The following is a 26,810-nucleotide window of genomic DNA, read 5'->3' on the forward strand; positions in this document are numbered from 1 at the left end:
AGGGGCAGGGGATCCAGACAGTGCTGTATTAACTAGTCACCTGAGGAGCAGGTGATTAAGACTGTACTGCAGCTCTCAATCTGGGGAGCAGGTGATTAAGACTGTACTGCAGCTATCAACCTGAGGAGCAGGTAATTAAGACTGTACTGCAGCTAGCAACCTGAGGAGCAGGTGATGAAGACTGTACTGCAGCTATCTACCTGAGGAGCAGATGATTCAGACTATACTGCAGCTATCTACCTGAGGAGCAGGTGATTCAGACTATACTGCAGCTATCTACCTGAGGAGCAGGTGATAACTAAACTGAGAGTCCCTCACCAGGACTAAGCTCCCTGGTGAGGGCAGAAGAGTCAGACAAGCAGGTTCGGCAACACATGGACAGATACGGTACAGAGACAGGAAGCTAAATCAGAGTAGTAGTTCAGGCAGAGTCGGCAACTTATATCACATAGGCAAAGGTACCGAATCAGAGAGCAGAAGAATAGTCAAACTAGCAGAAGGTCATAACAGATAATACAATTCAATTAGTACTTTAAGCTATCTACAGAATCTGGCTAAGTGTGGATCCCCAGCTCCAGCTGGTTCTAGCACACTTTGGGATCTGACTTGGTCTGAGTGCTAACACGTAGCATATGCAACAGCAGACGCGGAACAACTGACAGTCAGGTCCTATATATACTAAACGCGCTCTATAGCGCCGCCCCAGTCACTCAGCCAATCCATAACATAGCTGGAGTCAGCTGACCGAGTGATCAGCTGACTCCCCCCTTCTAGATGCATAAAGGTCCTTTCGCTCGGCGCGCGCGCGCGTAGCCCTCAGTCTATGAGCGATAGAAGGACCAGGCAAAGCACCAGCATGTAACAGTGCGGCGGAAACCGCCGGCTGCGACGCGGAGATAGCCGCCATGCCGCTTGCTCTTGCGGCGGTATCTCCGCTATCCATTCCAATCTTATAGTCCGAAAAATAAGGTACTTTTTCACTCACTTTTTGGTACTTTTTTCAATTGCAGTGCTGAAAAATTATTTTAAACAGAGGATGAAAAATTATCTCTTAGGAGAAAAGATGAATTGAGTAAGGGCCTTTATGCGCTGCGCAGCAGTGCGATGTGATGTCCCATTTACAGCACAACACAGCAATGAAGATACCGTGGGATTGCAAGCGTTGCATTCCGAACATCTGGCCATTTGCATTTACTACCATAATGTGAACAAGGACAAAGACTGCAGTCTCTACTCAATATTTGCCACTGATGATTGTGGATAATCATTATAATAATCTGAAAGACTGCAGTCTCTACTCAATATCTGCTACTAATGAGTGTGAATGCTTGTACATGCTCCAATCATATCCCGTCTTGACTACTGTAACACCCTACTCTGCGGTCTACCAAAAAGCAGTCTGGCACTTCTCCAGTCCCCAGGGCTGGATTTACCAAAAGGCACTGTAGGCACGTGCCTACAAGCGCCTGATGATGGAAAGGCAGCTCACTCCCCCCTTTCTTCCCTATACAGATTCCCGAGTAGAGCTACTTAATATTCAAGGTACCTCAAGCTACCTAATGCTAAGGGACACATGTAGCTATCTATGACGGGCAAGGGAAGTAAGGGAGAAGTGACAGCTGCGTTAGCCAGCACATCCATGGTGCGGTTTGGCGGGGGTTTGTAGGTTCATGGAGGGCAAAGTCTAAGGTAACAGGACATCTGTGCCTATAGGCTCCTGTGATGTAAACCCGGGCCTGCCAGTCACTTCTAAACCCTGCTGCCCATCTCCTCCACCTCTCTTCCTGCTCCTCTAAGGCAGCCCCACTCTGCCAAACTCTCCATTGTTTACCAGTTACCCAAAGGATCCAGCTACCATACTCTACACAAGCTGTCACCTCCATACATTTCCTCATTAATCTCCAGATACCTCCCCACCTGGAATCTTTGCTCCTCTCAGGAGACCCTTTTGTCCTCTAGCTTGGTCACCTCCTCTCACCTCCAGGACTTATCACGGGCAGTCCATCTCCTTTGGAACTCTTCCACAGCCTGTCCGTCATGCTCCAAGCCTGGACATCTTCAAATGTACTCGAAAAACACCCCTTTTCAGACAGGCCTATAAGTTGCTACATGTAGCGTTGGAGATTCATTGCCTCATCCACTAAGGGCCGGTTCACACTGGCACTTTTTGGTGATCCGATTTCCTTTCGAACGTATCTGTTTCCATTCTGTTGGTTCAGTTCCAATTCCCCATAACCCCCATTACCAAAGAAGATTTTTGCTGAATAGAATGGTCCATTTGTGCCCAGTGTATTTTAACGATCTGTTTCTCATTGCCTCCCATGCATTGCTTCGCCTCCGTTTCCGTTCAGCTGGGCTCTGTGGTTCGGAAAAATCACTGCAGCACCAAACTTGTGGTCTGTTCAGTGGAGAGAGCAGAATGGATCAGTTTGAACAGACCAATGCAGACAGATCCATGGGTTAACATTGGATCTGTTCACATCCGTTAGGATCCGATCCACTATGATCTGCGAACGGACCGTTTTTTAGTGTCAGTGTGTACCGGGTCTTAGGGCTTATAAGCAGCGCTTATGGAAACCCAATCGCAGGGACTTTAGAGAGTGCATAGACTGCACTAATGTTTCCATACATTCTCAGCTAAATCACAGCTCATAGTTGCCTGCATTTTTGGCCGATTGCCCCCGCAAACCCATTCAGCATAATGAATGGGATCGCAAGTGCCGCCCCCGGGGAGTCACGTGCAAAGCAGAGCGCACGGCTCTGCGTTGTATAATGGAAACGAGCCCTTACTTCCTTCCCTATTGTTTCCACCCCACTACCCTCTACATAATAAGCTCACAAGAGCAGGGACCTCCTCCTATTGTTTCTTATTTTGCTGTAATTTGCCATATGAATGTGTATCAATTTGAGTGATGTCTCAAACCACCCATTAACGATGTATGTATTTGTACTTGTATTGTTGGATGTAATAACTGTACAGTGTCTTGAACTTCTCATATGTATATATATGTTCACCAATATTTGTTTTGTACTATGTATATATGTTGCCCAATATTTGTTTAGCATTATACAGTTCTATGAAAATGTTGGCGCTATATAAATAAATAATATTAATAATCTGGAAGACTTCAGTCTCTACTCAATATCAGCTACTGATGATTGTGGATGATATAACAATAATAATCTGGAAGACTGCAGTCTCTACTCAATATCAGCTACTGATGATTGTGGATAATAATAATAATAATCTGGAAGACTGCAGTCTCTACTCAATATCAGCTACTGATGATTGTGGATGATAACAATAATAATCTGGAAGACTGCAGTCTCTACTCAATATCAGCTACTGATGATTGTGGATAATAATAATCTGGAAGACTGCAGCCTCTGTTCAATATCAGCTACTGGTGAGTATGGATAATACTGTTATAATCTGGTAGACTGCAGCCTCTGTTCAATATCAGCTACTGATGAGTGTGAATAATAGTAAAAAAGCTGTGATCTGCAAGGCTGCAGTCCCTGCTCAGCACCAGCTAGTGTAGTGATTGCAGCATGTGGGGATTTGCAGCATGTGGGGATTTGGAGCATGGCACTTGTGCTGGCTGTGAATCTCCCAGCAATAATCCTGGTTAATGAGGAGAGTGAGCTGGGACCGGCCCCGTTCGCTGGAGATCAGCTGATTGGATGAAGCGGCCAGTGAGGAACACCCCGGGGACAGAGTGAGACAGAGAGCGGGGCACGGGCTCAGAGTGTAGCGCTACACCGAGACCCCCTAACACCGCCTCCGGGACCGCGCCCCCACCCAACACCGCCTCCTGCACCCCTTATACACCGCCTGCCGCCCCGATCCCCCCCACACTGCACAGAGTACCCCACTAGATCACCACCTGTAGCACCCTGCGCCAACCTCACTACTTCTACAAAGACTATTCATCTGCACTCCCTCCAAAGTTGCACGGCAATGAGCTGGGGGTCCCATGCGAGGAGTCTCTGGCCACTGACATCTGCAGGGCTGATCCTACTATGGGCGATGCGCCTGGCGCTGGGGCAGAGTTCTCATTTTGGCTTTGAATACTTGATGGAGGAGAGCACAGAGGAGCCGAACTACAAGGACCCCTGCAAGGCTGGTAGGTGGTGGATGCGGATTGTTGGCTGTCTATTCAGCTGAGCCTTCTGATATAACTGAATGATAACTTCTGCCCTATACAATATTGCCTTTCAAATGCAAATCCATCACAAGAGCATTTGCATCTTTATTAATCTCTGTCCCAGGTTGCTTTTCAGCCTGACTTCTCATTATTATTGAACAGCTTACTGATCTGCTGTTAGTTCAGAATTCTTTCAAAGAGTCACATTTGGGACAATGATGTTACACTTTTCATTCGGCTTTCTTTTTTTTCCCCTTTTTTTTTGCGTGACATTGTTTCTAAACTGCATGTTTTGTGTGTGTGGATAGATAGATAGATAGATAGATAGATAGATAGATAGATAGATAGATAGATAGATAGATAGATAGATAGATAGTGAATTAGGATATTATGAAAAGCTAATATATATTCTATTTTTTATGTATTATGCTGGAGTCACATAATTTAATGACAGAGGTGAATGAACTATATAGCATGCATACACTTGCTTTTCAGAACCTGAAAGTTGAATATGAATTCCTGCAGATATTGTATACTGTCAGTGCTACTGCATATGGCTGTCATCATGTGCTTCTAGCACATAGTCCTCAGTATTACATTTCTTCAGCATTGGGACTGACAGCATTAGCCTAGAGCATCCTATTGACATCCTGTGGATGTAAAGATTGTGACTGCACCCGGATCCATTATCCATCTTATTAGTTTAGCATTGGTTCCTCTATATGTGTATTATATATGTGCAGTGAATAGTACTACCACTGTTTTGAAAAGTATATATATATATATATATATATATATATATATATATATATATATATATATATATATATATATATATATATATATATATATATATATATACTCTTAAAAATAGGAAGTGTGTTTCTTCCAGGGTAAAATAAGCCATAAATTACCTTTCTCCTATGTTGCTGTCATTTTCAGTAAGTAGTAGAAATCTGACATTATCGATAGGTTTTGGGTTAGTCCATCTCTCCATAGGAGATTCTCAGCATGGCCTTTATTCTTTGTAAAGACATTCCCTGAAAAAGATTTAGGGCTCGTTTCCACTGTAGCGGTGCGGAATCGCCTGGATTCCACCGCTGAAGAAATCGCATGCGGCTGCGTTTCCGCATGCAGATTTACCCGCGATTTCGCATGGCAAGGAGCCGTGCGAATTTAACCATGTCACTGCCTGTGTTAAGTTCCATTGGCTTTCATGCGAAATCGCATGCGAAATCGCGGGGAAATCCGCATGACAAAGCCGCATGCGATTTCCCTATTGAATACATTAGCGGCGATTCGCCCGCATTCCTGCCGCACGCGAATCTGCACGACCCTGTCGTGCAGATTTTCCCCGCACCGAAAAACGCCTCCGCCGCCGCACACATGGAAACAGCCCCATCCACTAACATTAAGTATGCGAATCCGCATGCAGTGCCCGCATGCGGATTCGCTATAGTGGAAACGAGCCCTTATACAAAGATGCTGGCCAGCCTATTTGCTTACGATACACTTTTTTGATAGTTGGACAAAGCAAATGTCATTCGCTAAGTACTTTTGAAAAAAATAAAGAAATCCCCCTATGAAGAAATGGGCTAGTCCCAAATTTGTCGGTTCTGTCAGATTTCTACTACCTACTGTAAGTGACCGCAACATAGGAGAAAAGTCATGCATGGTTCATTTTACTCTAGGAGAAATGCTCTTCTTATTTGTATATGTTTTGTTTTTTAAGATTTTCGCGACAATGGTCCTTTAATAGTTTCCTTATTCTGATTACACCTCTCAGACACTGCAGCTGTCCTTGGTCGGTTTTGAGGCTCCACATCAATAGAGTTCTTGGGTCTTATGTAAAACTAGCACTGTGGCCCCCGAGCTCCTTAGTTTTGTCACTGTTTGACATCTTTGTGTCAGCTAAAGTCAAGTTCACAGTGGTACGTTACGACGTAACGGCCACAATGCAAAGCAGCTTGCCATTCTACAATACTGCACCTATGCGACGTTCACAGTGCAGGGGGGGGGGGGGCAGTATAATGGCATGCGGCATCATAAAGCACTGCATGCAGTCGCGTGTTAACAGTGAAGCAAACTTTTCCTTCACTGAATGCTTCACTGTATGCGACGCTATGCCGGGATGTGTAGTGCTGCTTACCTGATCAGTTGCGTTGTGTTCCTGATGCTACAGGAAAAGCAACACCCACTTTGGATAAGCTGAGGTTCTGTTACACTTTATCAGGTGCTGTCAGGTGTAACTGAAAGGACAACTGATATGTAGTCCAGTGACCATGTTTCCCTATGGCCTCTTTCACACTATATGCTGAAAAATGAAGCTTTTTTCACAATGCACTGCTATGGATAATATATACCCTAAGGCTGCTTACACACTTAAGCTGGCCATACACTGGCCCGATTTGTGGCCGTTTCGACAGCAGATTCGATCACTGGGATCGAATCTGCTGCCAATCGTTCGCGCTAAACGCACCCGCTGATCCGATTTCCTCCCGAAATCGGATCGGTCCGTCGATCGCGCCATGCGGAAAAATACCGTCGATCGCCCGCGGGTAGGGAGCGCGTTGCTAGCGGCGGCCGATCCGATCAGGTATACATTACCTGACGCTGGCTCCCGGGCATCTTCTCCGCTCTGTTCCTGCTTCCATCCCAGCGTACATTAACTTCCTGTGTCACTGCAGTGACCAGGAAGTTCAAATAGAGGGCGCTCTATTTGAACTTCCTGGTCACGGAGTGACACAGTGTACGCTGGGATGCGGTGCGGGGTGCAGCGCGGAGAAGAGGACCCGGAGCCAGCTTTAGGTAATGTATACGGGGGGGGGGGGGGGGGAAGGCGTCAGGAGCAGCTCCACAGATTGTGATCGGTTTTAGGCTGAAACCGATTCACAATCTGTTTGCAGTAAAGGCAGCCATACGATCCCTGTCTGATCAGATTCGATCAGATAGGGATCTGTCAGCTGGTCGTTCTAATGGCAAATCGACCAGTGTATGGCTACCTTAAGACGTTACAGGCGCACGTTAGTGCAGCCTGTAACGCTCCCCCCAACGCACAGCAATGTAACACAAGTGGGCTGTTCACACTGCCCACGTTGCGTTACATGTAACGCTGCACGTTCTTCTGAAAGTGCATCGTACTATAGCGTTACAGCGGCTTAAGCCGCGTTAGACTGTTTGCACATGCTCAGTCATGTTGGGGAGGAGCGAAGAGCGGCCAGGCACATGGCTAGTTAATATTCACTGCACGTTGTGACGTGCAGTGTTTACTTCCTGGTGCGGCCGCTCTGTGCGGCGATTGGCCGTCGGGACCACGTGATGCCGCATGCATTCAAGAGTACGCATCACGGACGCCAGAGTGAGCTGCACAACGCGGCTCACTCTGACGTCCACATCGAAGAGCACCAGGCCTTGTGTTAGGTGCACGTTATGTGACCTTAACGTAGCACCTAACGCAACGTCTTGGTGTGCAAGTAGCCTAAGTACACACTGATCCCCTTGCAATGCACATAAAACATATTGCATTGGTTATCATACCTTGCTTCCTCTGGTAATGCGTGCATTGCAATACAGTGTCACGTTGCCATTCATTTGTAGCACAGGCATAACATGCGCAGTGTCAGGTAGCACACAACTATGATGGAATCCAATGCACTGTGGTGGCAACACGCACATGTGAATTTGCCCATTGTGGGAACATTGCAACCTGTTGTGTGATTTATAGTCTGCTGAAAAATGCACTGCAATGTGCATAGCGCAAATGCAACTTAGCCGATTGGCTGATTCTTCAGCTTTTGCTCTTGTTTTTAGCGCTAGTATGGTTGTGGTGTCCATAGGAAAAGTCTGCTAACGTCATTGGGTGGACAGCACCCTCTCGAACTGTCTATGCAGGATCAGTGGGGCTGATTTATGACCAGTGAAAAGAAAGCTAGTCCAAAAAAGGATTCCTGAGGCCTGGTGCACACCAAGCGTTTTTGGTAGTGTTTTCAAAAACGCTGCCGCTTGTGAAAGCGCTTGGCTAATGTATCTCAATGGGATGGTGCACACCAGCGGTTTTAGGTTTTTAATAAACCACAAACGTGGCTCCTGCAGCATTTTTGCGGTTTGCAGATGCGTTTCTCCCTCAATGAAAAGTATAGGAAAAGCTCAAGCTTTTCCAGGCGTTTTTGTTACAGAAGCTGTTCAGTAGCAGCTTTACTGTAACAATTTATGAAATTTGATACACAAAAACGCTAAGCATGTTTCGAAAACCTCTCTAAACATGCCTAGAATCGCTCTGAAAATCTGCTTCAAAAACCTCTAGCGTTTTGCAGATCTGCTAGAGGTTTTTGGTGTGCACTGGGCCTTACTCCTGAAAAAACAGTTAGAATGGGACTAATGGCAATTTTAAGCACCATATTTACCTGATTGAAACTGGAAATATTGTTTTGACATCTTGCACCACTTGGACTAGCTTAGGACTGGTTGATGCAGTACAATACTTTACAATGGCAACCTTGATGATGATCTTCTGTCACCTGTGCTCCCTCTGCACTCAGTGAGATTAATGCTGCATACACACTTGAGATAAGTCTTTGGAAAAGGCAAGATCACAGACCAATTTTACCCCATTCCATGTAGTATGAGAGCCATACCTACACAGTCTATTCTATGGAGCTGAACTCCCCATCAGCTAAAATCTTTGCAAGATGCTGCACACACAGATGCTGTACACATTCAAAAGATCATTATCTGCAAAAGATCTCTTCCTGCAATATATCCATTCCTGCAAAATGCATTCATAGTCTATGAGATCTGCAGATCCTCATACACACCTTGTTTAACAGACTTCATCTGCATATCTCGCAATCATCTGCAGATCTGAAAATCCATCCTGGTGGATCTGATCTGCAGATGATCTGCAGATGATTGCCTGTTAAACAAGGTGTGTATGAGGATCTCCAGATCTCATAGACTATGAATGCATTTTGCAGGAATGGATCTTTTGCAGGAAGAGATCTTTTGCAGATACTGATCTTTTGAGTGTGTACGGGCATCTTTGTGTGCAGCATCTTGCAAAGATTTTATCTGATGGGGAGTGCAGCTCCATAGAATAAACTGTGTAGAGTATGGCTCTCATACTACATGGAATGGGGTAAAATTGGTCTGTGATCTTGCCTTTTCCAAAGACTTTTATCTCAAGTGTGTATGCAGCAAAAGAATGGCCATGTTTGATCAATGTCTGATTGATAAAACAGCCAAACATTGGGCAAATTTACTTTTTTTTTTTTAAGCAGATAATTGGGCGCTAGTCTAGTTTAGGGGACCCAGCAGGAAACCACATTGGGTTGACAGCGCCCTCTCAATCGGCTAGGTTTCAGATAGGTTGTAGTAAACTACGCCCACATAATTCGGCCAATCACGACGCTTCTTGCTGATAGAGATTGCTGTGGTTGGAGAGCTGCCACCATAATGTTTCCTGCTCGGTTGCTCTAAACTAGACTAAAGCCCCGTCTACACGGGGAGATGTTGTGGCGATCGGCGGCCTCTTGCGCGTCCCCGCGCGTGCCTGCCGCGTCCCCGCTCGCTGCGCGTGCGCCGCATTCAATTCCCCGCTCGTCCCCGCCGGCGCCGCTTATCTCCCGCACGATTTCTTGCCATTGTCCCCTCGCGGGGATCGAGCAGGGAATCGGCGATGCGGAGATCCGTCCTGTCGGATCTTGATAAGGAGCATCGCGGCCGCATCTACTCGTGTAGATGCGGCTTAAGGCCAGAAACCCACTAGGAGCGATTTCTAATCGCTAGTGATTTGAAAAGCTAATGCAATGCTATGGGTGATTTTTATAAAATCAAATCGCTCAAGTGGGATCACACCCATAACATTACATTAGCGGGAGCTTTCAAATCGCAAATCGCTCAGAAAATCGCTCCTAGTGGATTTCTGGCCTAACATTGATTTTCATTTTATTTGATGTTTATATTAAGTTTAACTCTAAATGTATTAAAATGTAAACACATTGTGTAGTGTATGTATAACTTCAGTTAACAGCTAAAAGCTCATTGGTTGTTCTGGGCAACTTTTTCACTTCAGGTTAGGAACACACTAGGTAGTGCATGAAAAGTAGCGATTTGCTGCATATGCGTTTTGAGTGCATTTTTCAAGCTTTTTTTTTTTTTCCTTTTTGTATGTTTGCATTTTTTCCCACACATGCGGTTTTCTTGTGTTTTGCATGCGTTTGCGGTTTGCGTATATAAATCGCATATGCGTTTTGCATGCCTTCTTTTTATGCACATCATTAGGAAGTCAACAGGAAGTGGAATTTTTTTAAAAAAAGCATACAAAACGCATTAAAAATGCACTAAAACGCAATACCGCGTCACCATTGATAAATATGCAGCAAGACCAGTGTTTTTAAAGACGCACATTGCAGAACGCAACCATATGCATTTTTTCATGCGACCCTTTTACTTCTATTATGTGCGTTTTTGCTGTATTCCTACCTTCAAGGTGTGTACACACGCACAGTGGGTGTCACCCAAAGGGATCGGGACCCTTAGGTGACAATTCTGGGACTTAGTGCTGTTCAGGCAGAGAGCAACGTGCCTGGTTGTATGGGAGTTGGGACAATGGCAATGGAATGACCTCCGGGGGGTGTTAAGAAAGGAAAAATGCCATCCTTTTTTCACATCCCTGAACATTCTCAGGGTCACCTGCACACATGCTCGATTCATGGCTAAGTTTAGTATAGCTTCTGTAAACACCCTCAACATTAACGCTCAGTCAGCACCAACATTTCAGCTTCAACTTCATTGGTTGTTGGAGGCAATGGCTCCAAATTTGCTACAATATCCTTTGCACCTGCCTTGATAAAACAAACCTGAACCTGCAAATGACAGTTTGAATACAGCCTCATTCACCATTACCAGTATAAACAAACACAATGGTCTGCGGCACCTGCATGGTGGGTACATATTGGAGGCTGTTCAACTGCTTTTGGAGCAGACTGGCTCATAATGGATGGCAAACACAGACAAGGCACTAATTGGGGAGAGCAGACACAAAGATAAATAGCAATAATCTGTAAATAATTAACTTCGTCAGGTTTTTTTTTTAGGAGTCTCTGTGTTCAAAATGTTCCCCACAAATCCTTCATACATAAACAGTGACAAGCAAGTGCGAGCGCATGTCGTCACGGGAGTGATCAATCTGCTGTCACCAAAGAAAGCCATGATTAATGCCTCTGTTGTTTGGAGCTGAAAAGTAGGCATTGGTCCTTTCCTAATGAATTCAGGCATAACTGCTACTGTGATGAATCTCCTCACCTACTTAAAGTGGATCTGAACTCCTGCACAAGAAAAACACAGATTAATCCACCCTGTTTGTGTTTAGTGAATAGCCTGTCTAATTCCCCCTCACCTGCAAGTAATCACAATTTGGGCCTGCAGCTGTGTTAGTTCAGGAATCTCGGCAGCCTCAGCTAATTTGTAAACGTGTAGGGTGTTAGCCCCTTGTCGCCTTCCATGAAAGGAGGAAGTAGGCACACTGCAGATTTATTGCAGGAGTTCTGAGTTCAGGTCCTTTTTTATGCTGGGAATACACGGCTCGATTCTGAGTCGTTTAGATGGCTCGATAGATAATTTCCGACACGTCCGATCTCCCGCCCGATCGTTTCGCCGCTCGATTCTGCATTGAGGACAATGGAAAAAGATAAGAAAAACAAGCAGAACATAAGATAATCGCCTGCAGAATCAAGCGGGGAATCAATGGAGCGGAAGAATCAAGCGGCAAAATCGAGCCATGTGTCCAGCATAAGACTGCAGGTGGGGAGGGGTTAATCACTGGCGTCCCAGTCAGCGACTTGCAAAATTCCTGTTTAGATTATTTGATTGTGAGGCTCCAATTCTAGATCCTTTCCTAAATATCCTGGTTACTCATTTGAGAAGGAGACCTGAAATAAGAACACATCTCTATTCAGTAAGCTTACATGACTGCCATTACCGTTTGTAAATAGTTGCTTGCATAAGGGTTGAATGTGCAAATTTCCAGTTCAACTTGAACCAATATTTGCAAAGAAATTAAACTTAAAGTACCACTAAAGCAACTGTCCCAAAAAAAATATGATACTCGCCTATGGAAAGGGAATGCTCTGGATCTCATAGAGCCTTCCCGGTCCTTGCTTTGTGTCCTTGTTCCAGCGCTGTCACCCTATTGAAGAATTTGACCAACTGGTTGTATATACGCCTTTCGAGAATCTTCAGAAGCACTTTGCTCATGCGCAATATGGAGCCACCTGTCTTCGAATCACAAATTTATAAGGGGGGGACAGCGAGGGAATGAGGGGACAGCGTACTGGGAACGCTCCTTGAGAACAATCCCCCTCCCTAGGTGTATTTTTGACAGTCACTTAGGTATTCCTTTAATTACATAATCTGCTGCTCTAGTTAACCATCCTAATTTTTTTTTATACATATAATGGCAAATTTGGATTAGCTAGTATTACACAAAATTTAGTGCATTGTACACCTGTACTGTTTAACTACTTAGGGCTCGTTTCCACTTCTGAGATTTCGCAGGCGATTCTGCAGTTTCCCCACACATGATTCGCACGGGGAAACTCTGCCATAGGGGATGACGGGGCCGCGGCGGAATCGCTTGCGGGAGCGATTCGGCCGGAACCTCCTGCAGAATTCGCAGCGGAGACTGCGAATCTTATAGCCGTGCATGGCACGGCTCATCAGATTTGCCTGCGATCCCGCCCACCCGCTCAGTGCCAGCGTGCGTCACCGCACTAGTGGAAACGAGCCCTTAAAGACCGCCCCATGCCAATGGGTGTGGTCGCGGCGGCAGCCCCAGGACCGCCTAACGCCAATTGGCATCAGGTCCTGGAGACAGCTACTGAAGGAGATCGCGCGCAGGGTGCGCGCACATCTCCTTCTCGGGGGGGGGGGGGGGGAGACTGTTAGACGGCGTCTATTTACATGTACAGCGCTGCGATCATCAGCAGTGCTGTACTGGGGACGGGGGGGGTGTCACTCTTCTGCTGTGTTGTGCCGCCCTGCAGCTTGGCCTTAAAGCTGCAGTGGCCAATTACAGGAAAAACAGCCTGGTCTTTTGGGGGGTTTAGCACTGTGGTCCTCAAGTGGTTAAAGAATGCATATATTTAATATATCTGGCTGGCAGAATCTCAAAGCACCATTTCCTGTTGAGGTGAAAGTGCAATTTTATGGGAGAGACAGCTTTCCAAACTCCTCCCCTTATTCCATCCGTGCCTACGTATTAACTATTTTTTGTCTTTATAAAGGATGCACTGTTGTCTCATAATACTGCTGTGGGTAGTTCCCAGTAAGGATAGTCAATGAGATACTAATTGTTTCAAGAGTATGCAGTCTCTATGCTAATTTTAGCCTCTCACATATCATCCCTAATTCCTAATGCAGGAAAGTATACATGCACCATTCTGGTGGCATTCATCTCTGGGTATTAAAGGAGTTTGAGTTCAGTTATTGTATTTATCAGATTCATAACTTTTCTACCCTTAGGCCACTTTTGTTGCTCTCATTCCATGTGCAGCTCTCTTCTGTGAGTAACATCCATATACAGCAGACTCTTTCTTTCATGCACAATTCCCTTGAAAAGAATCTTTCCTCTTTCATTTGCTACTTCCCATTTGCAGCTTCCCTTTTCTATTTGCAATCATCTCTTCTATATTCAGCAACACCTTTTCCATGTCCAGCCACCCCCATGGATAGCAGCTGCCCACGACCCAGGCCTTGGCTGCCTTTCCAGTATTCTGACCCTGTTGATAGGCCCTTTAATCTTTCATGTGGGTCACTTCCATGTGACTGGTGTACAGCTGATGTTTTCCCATTATTTCATTACAAATGAAAATCAGAAGCTGTGTTGTGCTATGCACATCATTGCTTTTATCAAGTGCCTAAGGCCCCTTTTACACTTAATCAGTTGCTCTCAGTTATAACTGAAAGAGAACTGATTTTCAAAGTGATCCCTGTTTCCCTATGGCACATTTACCACTATATGCGTTATAACTGAGCTTTTTTACAATGCACTGCTATGGAAAAAAAGCGTACTAACACACACTAACAAGTACCAACGCAAAAGGGCCCTAAGAGTGAAGTTTTATTTTGTCTCTTCACACTTGTCTGAGTAGACAGCTACCATATATTTATACTGTAGCTATGTCAAGATCTTTAGTGTCCCTGCAGATTGTACTCATTGAACACAGCAACCTACTAATACCATGTACTAATACCTTGTTTTCATCTTTCCACTGTTGGCTTAATATTATTTACTCAGTGAATTGTTCTTTTCTTTGACATCAAAGTAAAGGTAGCCATACACTGGTCGATTTGCCATCAGATTCGACCAACAGATAGATCCCACTCTGATCGAATCTGATCAGAGAAGGCCCGTTTCCACTATCGCGAATCCGCATGCGTTGCCCGCATGCAGATTCGCACAGCCAATACAAGTGGATGGGCCTGTTTCCACTTGTCAGTTTTGCTGTGCGTTTCTCTGTGCAGGATTTTTCTGCATGGCACAGCCCTCAGAATTCGCCTGCATGTGGAATGCAGGCGAATCGCACGCAATGCATTTAATAGGGAAATCGCATGCGTTTTCCCCATGCGTTTTTTCCTGCGAATTCGCATAGGTACCCATGTTAATTCACACAAGCAGTGACATGGTTAAAATCGCATCACTCTAACCTATGCGAAATCGCGGCAAAAAACTCATGCGGAATCGCACCCGCATGCGATTTGCCTGCGGTGATTCGCCGGCGATTACGCAACGCTATAGTGGAAACGGGCCCTATGGGATCGTATGGCTGCCTTTACTGCAAACAGATTGGTTTCATGCTGAAATCTATTCACAATCACAATCTGTGAAGCTGACACCGCCCTCCCCCCCCCCCCCCCGCATACATTACCTGCTGCGGCCGGCGCGAGTTCCCCTCTGTCCCCGCGGCTTCTTCTCTGCGCTGGGTTCCGGACCGGCTGCAGCTTCATTGAACTGCCTGTCCAAGGAAGCTTAAACAGTAGAGGGCGCTCTACTGTTTAAACTTCCTGCCAGGACAGGAAGTTCAATGAAGCTGCAGCCGGTCCGGAACCCAGCGCGGAGAAGAAGCCGTGGGGACAGAGGGGAACTCGCTCTGGCCGGAGCAGGTATTGTATTGCAGGTAGCGCTGGTGATCGACCAAAATCTTCCGCACGGACGGATCGACGGGAACGATTGATTTCGGACGGAAATCGATCGTTCTGTCAGTGTTTGCGCAACGATTTCAGCAGAGCTGTGAAGTCGGAGTTGGAGTCGGGGCAATGTTGGGACACCCGGAGTCGGAATTGGAGTCGGAGTCATTGATTTCATAAACTGAGGAGTTGGAGTCGGATAATTTTTGTACAAAATCCACAGCCCTGTTAAGTATTAGACTAAGGAGTCGGAGTCGGGGTCGAAAGATTTTTGTACCGACTCTACAGCCCTGGATTTCACAGCAGATTCGATCACAGCGATCGAATCTGCTGTATATCGGTGGGAAAATCGTAGGTGTATGTGTCCCTTTATACTAGTTCCTACACTGGCAAAGGATTATGACACAGATGTTCAGTGAAGGGCAGCAAGGCAAGACTGTGATGAGAATGTAATTGATCTGTAAAGCTAAGTACATACTTGAGATAAAAGTCTTTGGAAAATGAAAGATCACTGTCCAATTTCACCACCTTCCATGTAGTATGAGAGCCATACTCTACACAGTCTATTCTATTGAGCTGAACTCATCAGATAAAAATCTCTGCAAGATCAGATATTCATCTGCAGATCTGAAGATCCATCCTGGTGGTATGTATGAGATCTTCTGATATTATAGACTATGAATGAATTTTGCAAAAATTCAATTATACCAACTAGTGTTGGGCGAACAGTGTTCGCCACTGTTCGGGTTCTGCAGAACATCACCCTGTTCGGGTGATGTTCGAGTTCGGCCACATGGCCGAACTAAGAGCGCATGGCCGAACGTTCCCCGAACGTTCGGCTAGCGCTGTGATTGGCCGAACGGGTCACGTGGTTCGGGCCCGAACGCGCTCTGATTGGCCGAACGGTCACGTGGTTCGGGTAAATAAATACCCGAACCACGTCATATCTCCGCCATTTGTCTGTGGGTTTAGCTTTGGGTAGGCAGGCAGGGTAGTTCGCTCTCCAGCCACGCTAGCCAGGGTCCCCCCCAGTCATTGTGTGTCGCTGCTGGGAACAGTAGTACACCGCTCGCTCAGCCACACTATATATAGCATTGTTTACTGCCACTGTGTACCTCGCTCAGCCACGCTATATATATAGCATTGTGTTTTCTGACACTCTGTGTACACGGCTTAGCCTGACTAATATAGCATTGTGTGTACTGCCACTGTGCACCTCGCTCAGCCACGCTATATATAGCATTGTGTGTACTGCCACTGTGCACCTCGCTCAGCCACGCTATATATAGCATTGTGTGTACTGCCACTGTGCACCTCGCTCAGCCACGCTATATATAGCATTGTGTGTACTGCCACTGTGCACCTCGCTCAGCCACGCTATATATATAGCATTGTGTTTTCTGACACTCTGTGTACACGGCTTAGCCTGACTAATATAGCATTGTGTGTACTGCCACTGTGCACCTCGCTCAGCCACGCTATATATAGCATTGTGTGTACTGCCACTGTGCACCTCGCTCAGCCACGCTATATATAGCATTGTGTTTTCTGACACTCTGTGTACACGGCTTAGCCTGACTAATATAGCATTGTGTGTACTGCCACTGTGCACCTCGCTCAGCCACGCTATATATAGCATTGTGTTTACTGCCACTCTGTGTACACCGCTCAGCCAGACTATATACCGTTGTTTACTGACACTCTGTGTACACCGCTCAGCCAGACTATATACCATTGTTTACTGACACTCTGTGTACACCGCTCAGCCAGACTATATACCATTGTTTACTGACACTCTCTCAGCCAGACTATATTGCATTGTTTACTGACACTCTGTGTACACCGCTCAGCCAGACTATATACCATTGTTTACTGACACTCTGTGTACACCGCTCAGCCAGACTATATACCATTGTTTACTGACACTCTGTGTACACCGCTCAGCCAGACTATATACCATTGTTTACTGACACTCTGTGTACACCGCTCAGCCAGACTATATACCATTGTTTACTGACACTCTGTGTACACCGCTCAGCCAGACTATATACCATTGTTTACTGACACTCTGTGTACACCGCTCAGCCAGACTATATACCATTGTTTACTGACACTCTGTGTACACCGCTCAGCCAGACTATATACCATTGTTTACTGACACTCTGTGTACACCTCTCAGCCAGACTATATTGCATTGTTTACTGACACTCTGTGTACACCGCTCAGCCAGACTATATACCATTGTTTACTGACACTCTGTGTACACCGCTCAGCCAGACTATATACCATTGTTTACTGACACTCTGTGTACACCGCTCAGCCAGACTATATACCATTGTTTACTGACACTCTGTGTACACCGCTCAGCCAGACTATATACCATTGTTTACTGACACTCTGTGTACACCTCTCAGCCAGACTATATTGCATTGTTTACTGACACTCTGTGTACACCTCTCAGCCAGACTATATTGCATTGTTTACTGACACTCTCTGTACACCGCTCAGCCAGACTATATACCATTGTTTACTGACACTCTGTGTACACCGCTCAGCCAGACTATATACCATTGTTTACTGACACTCTGTGTACACCGCTCAGCCAGACTATATACCATTGTTTACTGACACTCTGTGTACACCGCTCAGCCAGACTATATACCATTGTTTACTGACACTCTGTGTACACTGCTCAGCCAGACTATATACCATTGTTTACTGCCACTCTGATTCTGCTGGGAACAGTAGTACACCGCTCGCTCAGCCAGACTATATGGCATTGTGTTTACTGCCACTCTGTGTACACCGCTCAGCCACACTATATAGCATTGCGTACTCTGCCAGTCAGTGTGTATATTGCTGGGATCAGTAATACTCCACTCACCGTCAACCACTATATGAGCTCAACATGAGTTCCCCAGAGACCTCCGCTGTGAGCAGCACTCCCAACAACCGCAACAGCCAACGCCCCACGCAAGCTATAACATCCACCCCAGCAGCCAGTGGTCAGCAGCAGCCCTCCCCGGAGGAGAACGTTGTGTCCATCGGTCCGGCGCCAGAGCGATTAATGAGGGCTGCCATTGAGGAGATGATGGGGCCTGATGTGGAGGAGGAGGTCTGGCTCAGGCCAGCATCCCAAGTTAATGTTGAGGACGATGAGGGGTCTGTGTCTGGGGATGTTGGGGTGGCAGAGGTGGTGGGTGGGTCAGACTCAGGAGAAGAGTTGTATGATGAGGATGATGATCGGGACCATCTGTATGTGCCTCAGAGTCTGACCCCGGAAAACATGTTGTATCGTGTGTTTAGGTACTAAAATCTGCGTTCCCTCCCAGTAGTGTTGGGCGAACAGTGTTTGCCACTGTTCGGGTTCTGCAGAACATCACCCTGTTCGGGGTGACTATATAGCAGACTATATAGCATTGTGTTTAATGCCACTCTGTGTACACGGCTCAGCCACACTATATAGCATTGTGTTTACTTCCACTCTGTGTCTGCTGGGAACAGTAGTACACCGCTCACCCGCCACTGTATAGCATTTCTGTACTGCCACTGTACTGCTGCCAGTCAGCGTGTACTTTAAGGATAAGTGAAATGAGGAAGAAATCCGGTGAAAGAGGGAGGGGCAAGGGAAGAGGTGTTTCCCCTGACGGTTCACGTACAGGCCACAGGGGAGCACCCAAGAAAACCCACTCAATACCGCCCATGTTGTCCAGGACAACAACCCTCACAGATCCAAAAGAACAGGACCAGATAATTACTTGGATGACCTCTCAAGCGTCCAGTAGTGGGTTAAGCAGCACCAGCACATCACGCACGAGGTCCGAGTCCTCAGCCAGTTACAAGGAGCCAGTGGGCACAAAGCTGACACAACCGGCAGCGACACCACGCACACAACTGCCAGATAACCAGACGACGTTGGAGTGAGCTGCGCAGAGGTTGTTCTGGGGAGCTCTACTCCACGGCGGCGGCCCCCCACAATGACATTTGACGAGTTTGAGGAGATGGAAGAGGAGGGTATGGACAATGTGGACATAGACCCAGATTTTGTTTGTGAACGAGAACATCGCCGTCGTAGCAGCAGCACAGATGAGTCTGTTGAGGAACCCACTGCTGCACGAGTTCGCCTTGTGCCACAAGGTAGGCGGCGCGCAATTTCAGGCACCGCAAGCATGGTTCAAGTGAGAGGCAAAAGAGGCGCAAACAGAAATCGCCAGCAAGGCAGGTGCTCCAAAGTCTGGGCTTTCTTTGAAGACTGCACTGAGGATGTTACCATGGCGATTTGCAAGGTGTGCAAGACCCGCCTGAGCAGGGGGAAAAGTATTAACCTTCCCAGCGTTCAATTTCCCCAGGATTTCTGTGCAAACAGTGATAACATTTATTTTTAAAACTTTTTTTTTCCTGTAACTTGCCAAAATGTGTCAAGCAAGGGTCTAGTATACAGTGCAGGAGAGTATTGATGTGTATGCATGTTTATACTGTTCACAGCATGTTTTTTTGAACGGACATTTCTGTCCATACCGCTAGGGAGGTTAACAACCTCTCCACCACCAGCATGAGCCGCCACATTCTATCCAAACATCCCACACTGTGGGCAAACGCGGCAGGACAGGGTACCACCAGCAACACTGCCTCCCTTGGGTTCACCAGACTCACCACCAGACCCGCCTCAGCAGCAGCAGTAGTCCAGCCATTGCGTGGTTCACAACATTCACAAACATCAGACGATGCTGACACTGTCACTTTCCGGACTAGTGCTCTTGAGGTCTCCCAGTGTTCATCAAACACAACAACCAACAGCCCTTCGGTGTGCAGCCCTACGGTTGAGTTGTCTGTCTCTGAGATGTTTGAGCGCAAGAGGAAATTGCCAGCAAATGACCCCCGGGCCGTGGCAGTAACAGCCAGCCAGCATAGCCAAGGTTCTGGCCTGCAAAATGCTGCCATATCGAGTGGTGGAGACAAACAGCTTCAAGGGCATGATGTCAGTGGCCATCCCACGTTACGTGGTTCCCAGCCGCTACCACTTTGCGCGCTCTGCAGTGCCTGAGTTGCATGAGCACGTGGTCAGCTAAATAACCCGAAGCTTGAAGAATGCCGTTGCCTGCAAGGTTCACCTCACCACTGACACCTGGACGAGTGCGTTCGGCCAGGGTCGATACATCTCCCTTACCGCGCACTGGGTGAACCTTGTGGAGCCTGGCAGCGATTCCTCACCTGCTACGGCGCGGGTGTTGCCCACGCCGCAAACAGCTGCACCGCCGTCCCTCCCACTGGATAACAACAGCAGCACCTACTTCTCTGACTCCTTCTCCTCCAACGCATCTCAAAGCTGTACCTCATCCGGAAACGCTAACCCAGCACCAGCAGCAGTAGGATCGTGGAAGCAGTGCAGCACAGCTGTTGGCATGCGTCAGCAAGCGTTGCTGAAGCTGATCTGCCTTGGGGATAAGCAGAACACAGGGGAGGAAATTTGGAGGGGAATAAAGGAACAGACAGATTTGTGGCTGGCACCGCTGGACCTGAAACCGGGCATGAAGCTAGACACCTGGCACGAACTGGCAATGTACGCAATAGAGGTGCTGGCTTGCCCGGCAGCCAGCGTTATGTCGGAACGCTGTTTCAGTGCTGCCGGAGGCATCGTCACAGATCGGCGTATCCGCCTCTCCACAGAAAATGCAGACCGTCTGACTCAAATTAAAATGAATCAATCCTGGATTGGAAACGACTACGCAACACTCCAGGACCCCAACCAAGTAACATGACCAATGAACATCTGGGATGGTTTAGCGTTTCCGGTCCCTGTTTATTGAACCTCTCATCTGTATTACATTTATGACTGCATGGCGGTACAAAGCATGCTATCCGCACGCTTCTTGTCCTCATGCAAGGCCTGGGTTGTTGTGTCTCACAAAGCGTGGCCTTCTCCTCCTGCGCCTCCTCCTGTTCCATCACGTGTGCTGCTGCTGCTGGGTTAGCGTTGCCGGTCCCTGTTTATAGAACCTCTTATCTTTATTACATTTATGACTGCATGCATGGCGGTAAAAAGCATGCTATCCGCACGCTTTTTGTCCTCATGCAAGGCCTGGGTTGTTGTGTCTCACAAAGCGTGGCCTTCTCCTCCTGCGCCTCCTCCTGTTCCATCACGTGTGCTGCTGCTGCTGCTGCTGGGTTAGCGTTGCCGGTCCCTGTTTATGGAACCTCTTATCTTTATTACATTTATGACTGCATGGCGGTACAAAGCATGCTATCCGCACGCTTCTTGTCCTCATGCAAGGCCTGGGTTGTTGTGTCTCACAAAGCGTGGCCTTCTCCTCCTGCGCCTCCTCCTGTTCCATCACGTGTGCTGCTGCTGCTGCTGCTGGGTTAGCGTTGCCGGTCCTTGTTTATGGAGCCTCTTATCTTTATTACATTTATGACTGCATGGTGGTACAAAGCATGCTATCCGCACGCTTCTTGCCCTCATGCAAGGCCGGGGTTGTTGTGTCTCACAAAGCGTGGCCTTCTCCTCCTGCGCCTCCTCCTGTTCCATCACGTGTGCTGCTGCTGGGTTAGTGTTACCGGTCCCTTTTCCTGGAACCTCTTATATGTATTACATTTATGACTGCATGCCGACAAAAAACATGTTACCTGTGCAAAGAAAACAGACATTTCCCGCATTTAAAAGACAGTTTTCCCTTTGAAACTTTAAAATCGATTTCTCAAAAACTATAAGCTCTTTTTGCTAATTTTTTTTTCCTCTTGTACCCACTCCCAAGGTGCACATACCCTGTAAATTTGGGGTATGTAGCATGTAAGGAGGCTTTACAAACCACAAAAGTTCGGGTCCCCATTGACTTCCATTATGTTCGGAGTTCGGGTCGAACACCCGAACATCGCGGCCATGTTCGGCCTGTTCGGCCCGAACCCGAACATCTAGATGTTCGCCCAACACTAATACCAACCCCCATGGAACATTTTGGGTTCTTTAATACTAAGTGAGCGTTTAAACACCCCAACTTACCTGAGTTTTGCTGCTGGCCATGTCCATCCCTTTATGACCACAGTGTACCCATCTTCTGACGGCTACTTCCAACTGGATAATGCACCATGCCACAAAATGCATCATCTCAAACTAGTTTCTTGAACATGGCAATGAGTTGAATGCACTCCATAGTCACTAGATCACAATCTAATAGAGTTCCCTTTGGATTTGGTGGGATGGGAGATTTGCATAATGAGTGTGCTACCAATAAATTTGCAGCAACAACCACCATGTCGCTATAGACCAAATCTCAGAGAAATGTTTTCAAAACCTTGTTGAATCTATGTCATGAAGAATTAAGGCAGTTCTGAAGGCAAAATGGTGTTCACCCCGGTACTAACAAGGTGTACCTAATTAAGTGGCCAGTGACTTTATATGAATACAATTTCTTATGACACAGATAATAGTCATAATAAAGTACTTCCCTACTTTAAAGCAGTAGGATTAGCCATACTATGCCAGGGGAAAAAAATCACATATATAAGTAGATAAATACTTGAACTACTTACATAACACATGTATTGTACTGTCCATGTTTTGATTTCAGTGAATTTTATATAGTAAATTAAGAGAATTCTTTTCCTGGTGGGGGCCATGTCTTTTGCCCACAGTTTAGGCTAAATCCTGATGTCATTTCTGCCCTTTACTTTTTTTCTTTTCTCCTCCAACCGCTGAGTCACCTAAGCCTTGCTTGTAAACACAAGTGAGCAGGGGATCAAGTTTCAGATAAGCAGCTAGGTAGGGAAATAAATGGAAGAGAAGGAATATATTATAGATAAAAAGAACCCCCAGCATGCAACTGTTTGGCACTGACTGCTAAAGGGCCAGTGCTCCTTAAGGTAGCCATACACTGGTCGATTTGCCATCAGATTCGACCAACGGATAGATCCCTCTCTGATCGAATCTGATCAGAGAGGGATCGTATGGCTGCCTTTACTGCAAACAGATTGTGAATCGATTTCAGCATGAAACCGTTCACAATCTGGTGGTGGTGGTGCTGCTGCCGCTCCCCCCCCCCCCCCCCTCGCATACATTACCTGCTCCGCCGGTGCGACTCTTCAGGTCTCCGCTGTCTTCTCCGCTCTGGTCTGGTCTCCGGGTCCGGCATGCTTCACTTCTTCCTGTCTGGGGGAAGTTTAAACAGTAGAGCGCCCTCTACTGTTTAAACTTCCTGCCGGGACAGGAAGAAGCGAAGCATGCCGGAGACCAGACCAGAGCGGAGAATCGGCCTAGTGTATGGCCAGCTTTAAGTATGTAATAACTCCAAATCATAACAGCAGAAAAAGTTTTGAATGCAGGATTAGCATCTTTATCACTTATCACACTCAGACCAGTTGCTGTTGAAATTTGATTTTTATGGTGACACTCCTGTTAAGAACAAAGGCCAGTGCATAGTTCTTTCACTACAGCGACATCAAGTTAAGCTTTTAGGCTGGTTTTATACTTGGCCAGTGCATTTGCATTGCCACATCACTGGGAGTCCCGTGTCCCCTGTCTTATTTGCATCATTAAGCCCATGCGTGCTGCACCGCTGTCAACGTGTTTTAAATGTATACGTCATCCTTTGACTTACATTACTTCCGCCACGGAAGTCCGACGATATTGTGCTGTTGACTTTGTGATGGCTCGGTGGTGATTCGGCCACTTCCGCTGCGACGCATGGAAGTACCGTATCTTTCGGACTATAAGACGCTCCTGCAGGGCTGTGGAGTCTGTACAAAAATCATCCGACTCCGACTTCTCAGTTTATGAAACCACTGACTCCGACTCCAGGTACCCAAAATGGCTCCGACTCCTCGATTTCGACTCCTTAGTCTAATACTTGCCAGGGCTGTGGATTTGGTACTAAAATCACCCGACTCCCGACTCCTCAGTTTATGAAACCTCCGACTCCAGGTACCCTAAATTGCTCTGACTCCAACTCTGACTCCACAGCCCTGCGCTCCTAACCATAAGACGCACCTCGGTTTAGAAGACAAAAACCAAGAAAAAAATATATACTAAACCTGGTGCACCCATGGTGAAGGGGCATCTTGTGGATTATGCCCCCTTTGTATCTCATGCCCCCTTGTGCCTCTGGTGTCTTCCTCTGTCCACCTTGTGTCGTCCTGTGTTACCCATTTGTTCACATTTGTCCTCCTTGTGTCCTTCTCTATGCCCCTTTGTCTCCTCCTCTATGTCCCTTTGCGACCCCCTGTGTCCTCTTTTTGCCCCCCTTTGCCCTCCTCTGCATGGGCACAGTATAGGGAGTCCCCGACATTGCGGCGGGGTGGAGGTTCATATTGGCAAGTGTTCACAAGTCAGGAACTCCCTGCAATTTGGATTATAACACTCCACTGACATTCTTCCCCACATTAGGGGAGAAAAAGTGAGTCTCTTAGTCCCAAAAATACAGGAAGTGTACTAGGCCCCATAGACTTTCATTGCTGTTGCGTTACCCTGCGTGCAGAAAGAGTAGTGCAACGCAATGAAAACGGCCTAGTGTAAAAGGAGACGCAGACATCCTGATTTTTAAAATAATTTTAATCTTTTTTATGATATAATACATTGCAAGAAAGTCTCTTTTTTATATTTGAGCTATAATATGCTCTATTCTGTGTAAAAGCATGTAACTATTGTCATTAAAAGGTCCACTTACCCACGAGATGGGAACTTGTATATGACTCATGAAATCAATTAATTTGATATGTTTAGGTAATCTCATTTCTATGAAGAGATACGGTAACTGCATACACTATATATCTTCAGTCTTGGAAATACATATTATAATAGTTTGAGTTTTGTGTTTATATAATTTAATCAGAGTTACAGTATAAACCTTTTGTACATATTCATTCTTGAAGATCTCTTATGAATCCACTGAGAAAGTTGTGCACATAGCCAGAGATGTTGACTATTGTCCACAAACCCAATTAAGATGATGCGTGAAGAATAATTTTTGGAGGAAAAATCTATTCACTGTCCCCGCAGATTAGGTTTAATGTTTTAGCAGCTGCGCAGTGGCCTTTTAGCAGTGGTCGGCCAAACCTGTTGTTCCTCAAATGCAGAGTAGTGCTTTGGTATTTACCTGACCGGATGCTGAGTTGGGTCCTCTCTTCCACCACGGATTAGTGCTGTGTGCTTCGGGTCGCGACCACATGATGTGACATACGATCAGGACCCTAAGGAGGATGCCTGCATGCATCACCGCTCCATGGTAAAGAGGAGACCCGAGCTGTGTACTGTAAATAACAATAAAGGGATGAGGAAACGTTTTTAACTTTGCATCAACTTCAGCTGTACACTGAGCTGGATCACCCAAAATCAAAAATGCCTAGTAGTGTTATTTGAATTTGTCTCTGTTCTGTTCAGATTCGGTTTGGGCGACCTTAGCCCCAATGTTCAGGTAGATTTGGGTACTGAATTCAAATTATATTGAAGTGCTGGAGGACTTCTGTCCATTGCCATCAGATTCCATGATTCCATTAAAAATGGACGATGGTGGATTGAAACTTGTATAATAAAGGATGAAATTGCACAAACCCGAATTTTAGGTGTAAGCATGTTTTTTTCAGTTTGGCTTAAAATGATGAATGGCAAGGCTGAACTTGAGGCTGACCCAGTTTCAATAGCAAGCTAATTCTGTTACTTCTTGCTTTGTAGCCTCTTGATAAATAGAAAAGAGCTTTAGCTTGAAGTGGAGCCGCTACGGTACTGGAGACAGTGAAGAGGAAGAGATGATGAAGAGTCAGAAGAGAGGTGACTGAGTTGAGCTGTAGAGTTCAGTAAGAATTGGAGAGATGTTAGTCGGTTCGTTGGTAGGCAGCAGAGGAGGATGTTAGAGTAATTATACTAGTGGCTGGATAATGTACTGGTTAAAGCAGTAGGATTAGCCATACTATGCCAGGGAAAAAAACATATATATATATATATATATATATATATATATATATATATATATATATATATATATATATATATATATATATAAGTTTTATATAAGAGAGAACAGAGGCGATAAAAGGGGTTTTAAAGGAGCTTAAAAGCCAAAACTTGGTAATTAGAGGAGGCAGTGGTGGACTTACCTCCTCCAAGCAGACACAACACGACTGTACATTCAGTCTATTTATTAACGAACTCCAGATAAAACAAAGCAACGCGTTTCACGGGTCAGCGCCCGCTTCCTCAGGCAATAGAAAAAGGAGTTACAGCATCTAGCAAAACAAACGACACTCAGCGCCTCTGTTTTGCTAGATGTTTTGCTAGATGCTGTAAATCCCTTTTCTATTGCCTGAGGAAGCGGGCGCTGACCCGTGAAATGCGTTGCTTTGTTTTATCTGGAGTTCGTTAATAAATAGACTGAATGTACAGTCGTGTTGTGTCTGCTTGGAGGAGGTAAGTCCACCACTGCCTCCTCTAATTACCAAGTTTTGGCTTTTAAGCTCCTTTAAAACCCCTTTTATCCTTTTGGCGCCTCTGTT

At 46.2% G+C, this 26,810-nt stretch overlaps 1 protein-coding gene across 2 annotated transcripts in view; it reads left to right on the top strand.

Annotated features, from left to right (window-relative positions):
• Positions 1 to 3,727: 3,727 nt before the first annotated feature.
• The window catches only part of TLL2 (tolloid like 2), a 222,565-nt gene continuing 199,482 nt past the window's right edge, over positions 3,728 to 26,810 (top strand). For both annotated transcript variants that reach the window (XM_068257566.1, XM_068257567.1), the window contains exon 1: positions 3,728 to 4,127. In XM_068257566.1, the coding sequence (XP_068113667.1) occupies positions 3,962 to 4,127 (166 nt within the window). In that variant the 5' untranslated portion in view covers positions 3,728 to 3,961. The remainder of the gene's footprint in view (positions 4,128 to 26,810) is intronic.

The sequence above is a fragment of the Hyperolius riggenbachi genome, chromosome 10 (genome assembly GCF_040937935.1).
Source record: "Hyperolius riggenbachi isolate aHypRig1 chromosome 10, aHypRig1.pri, whole genome shotgun sequence".
Lineage (NCBI taxonomy): Eukaryota > Metazoa > Chordata > Amphibia > Anura > Hyperoliidae > Hyperolius > Hyperolius riggenbachi.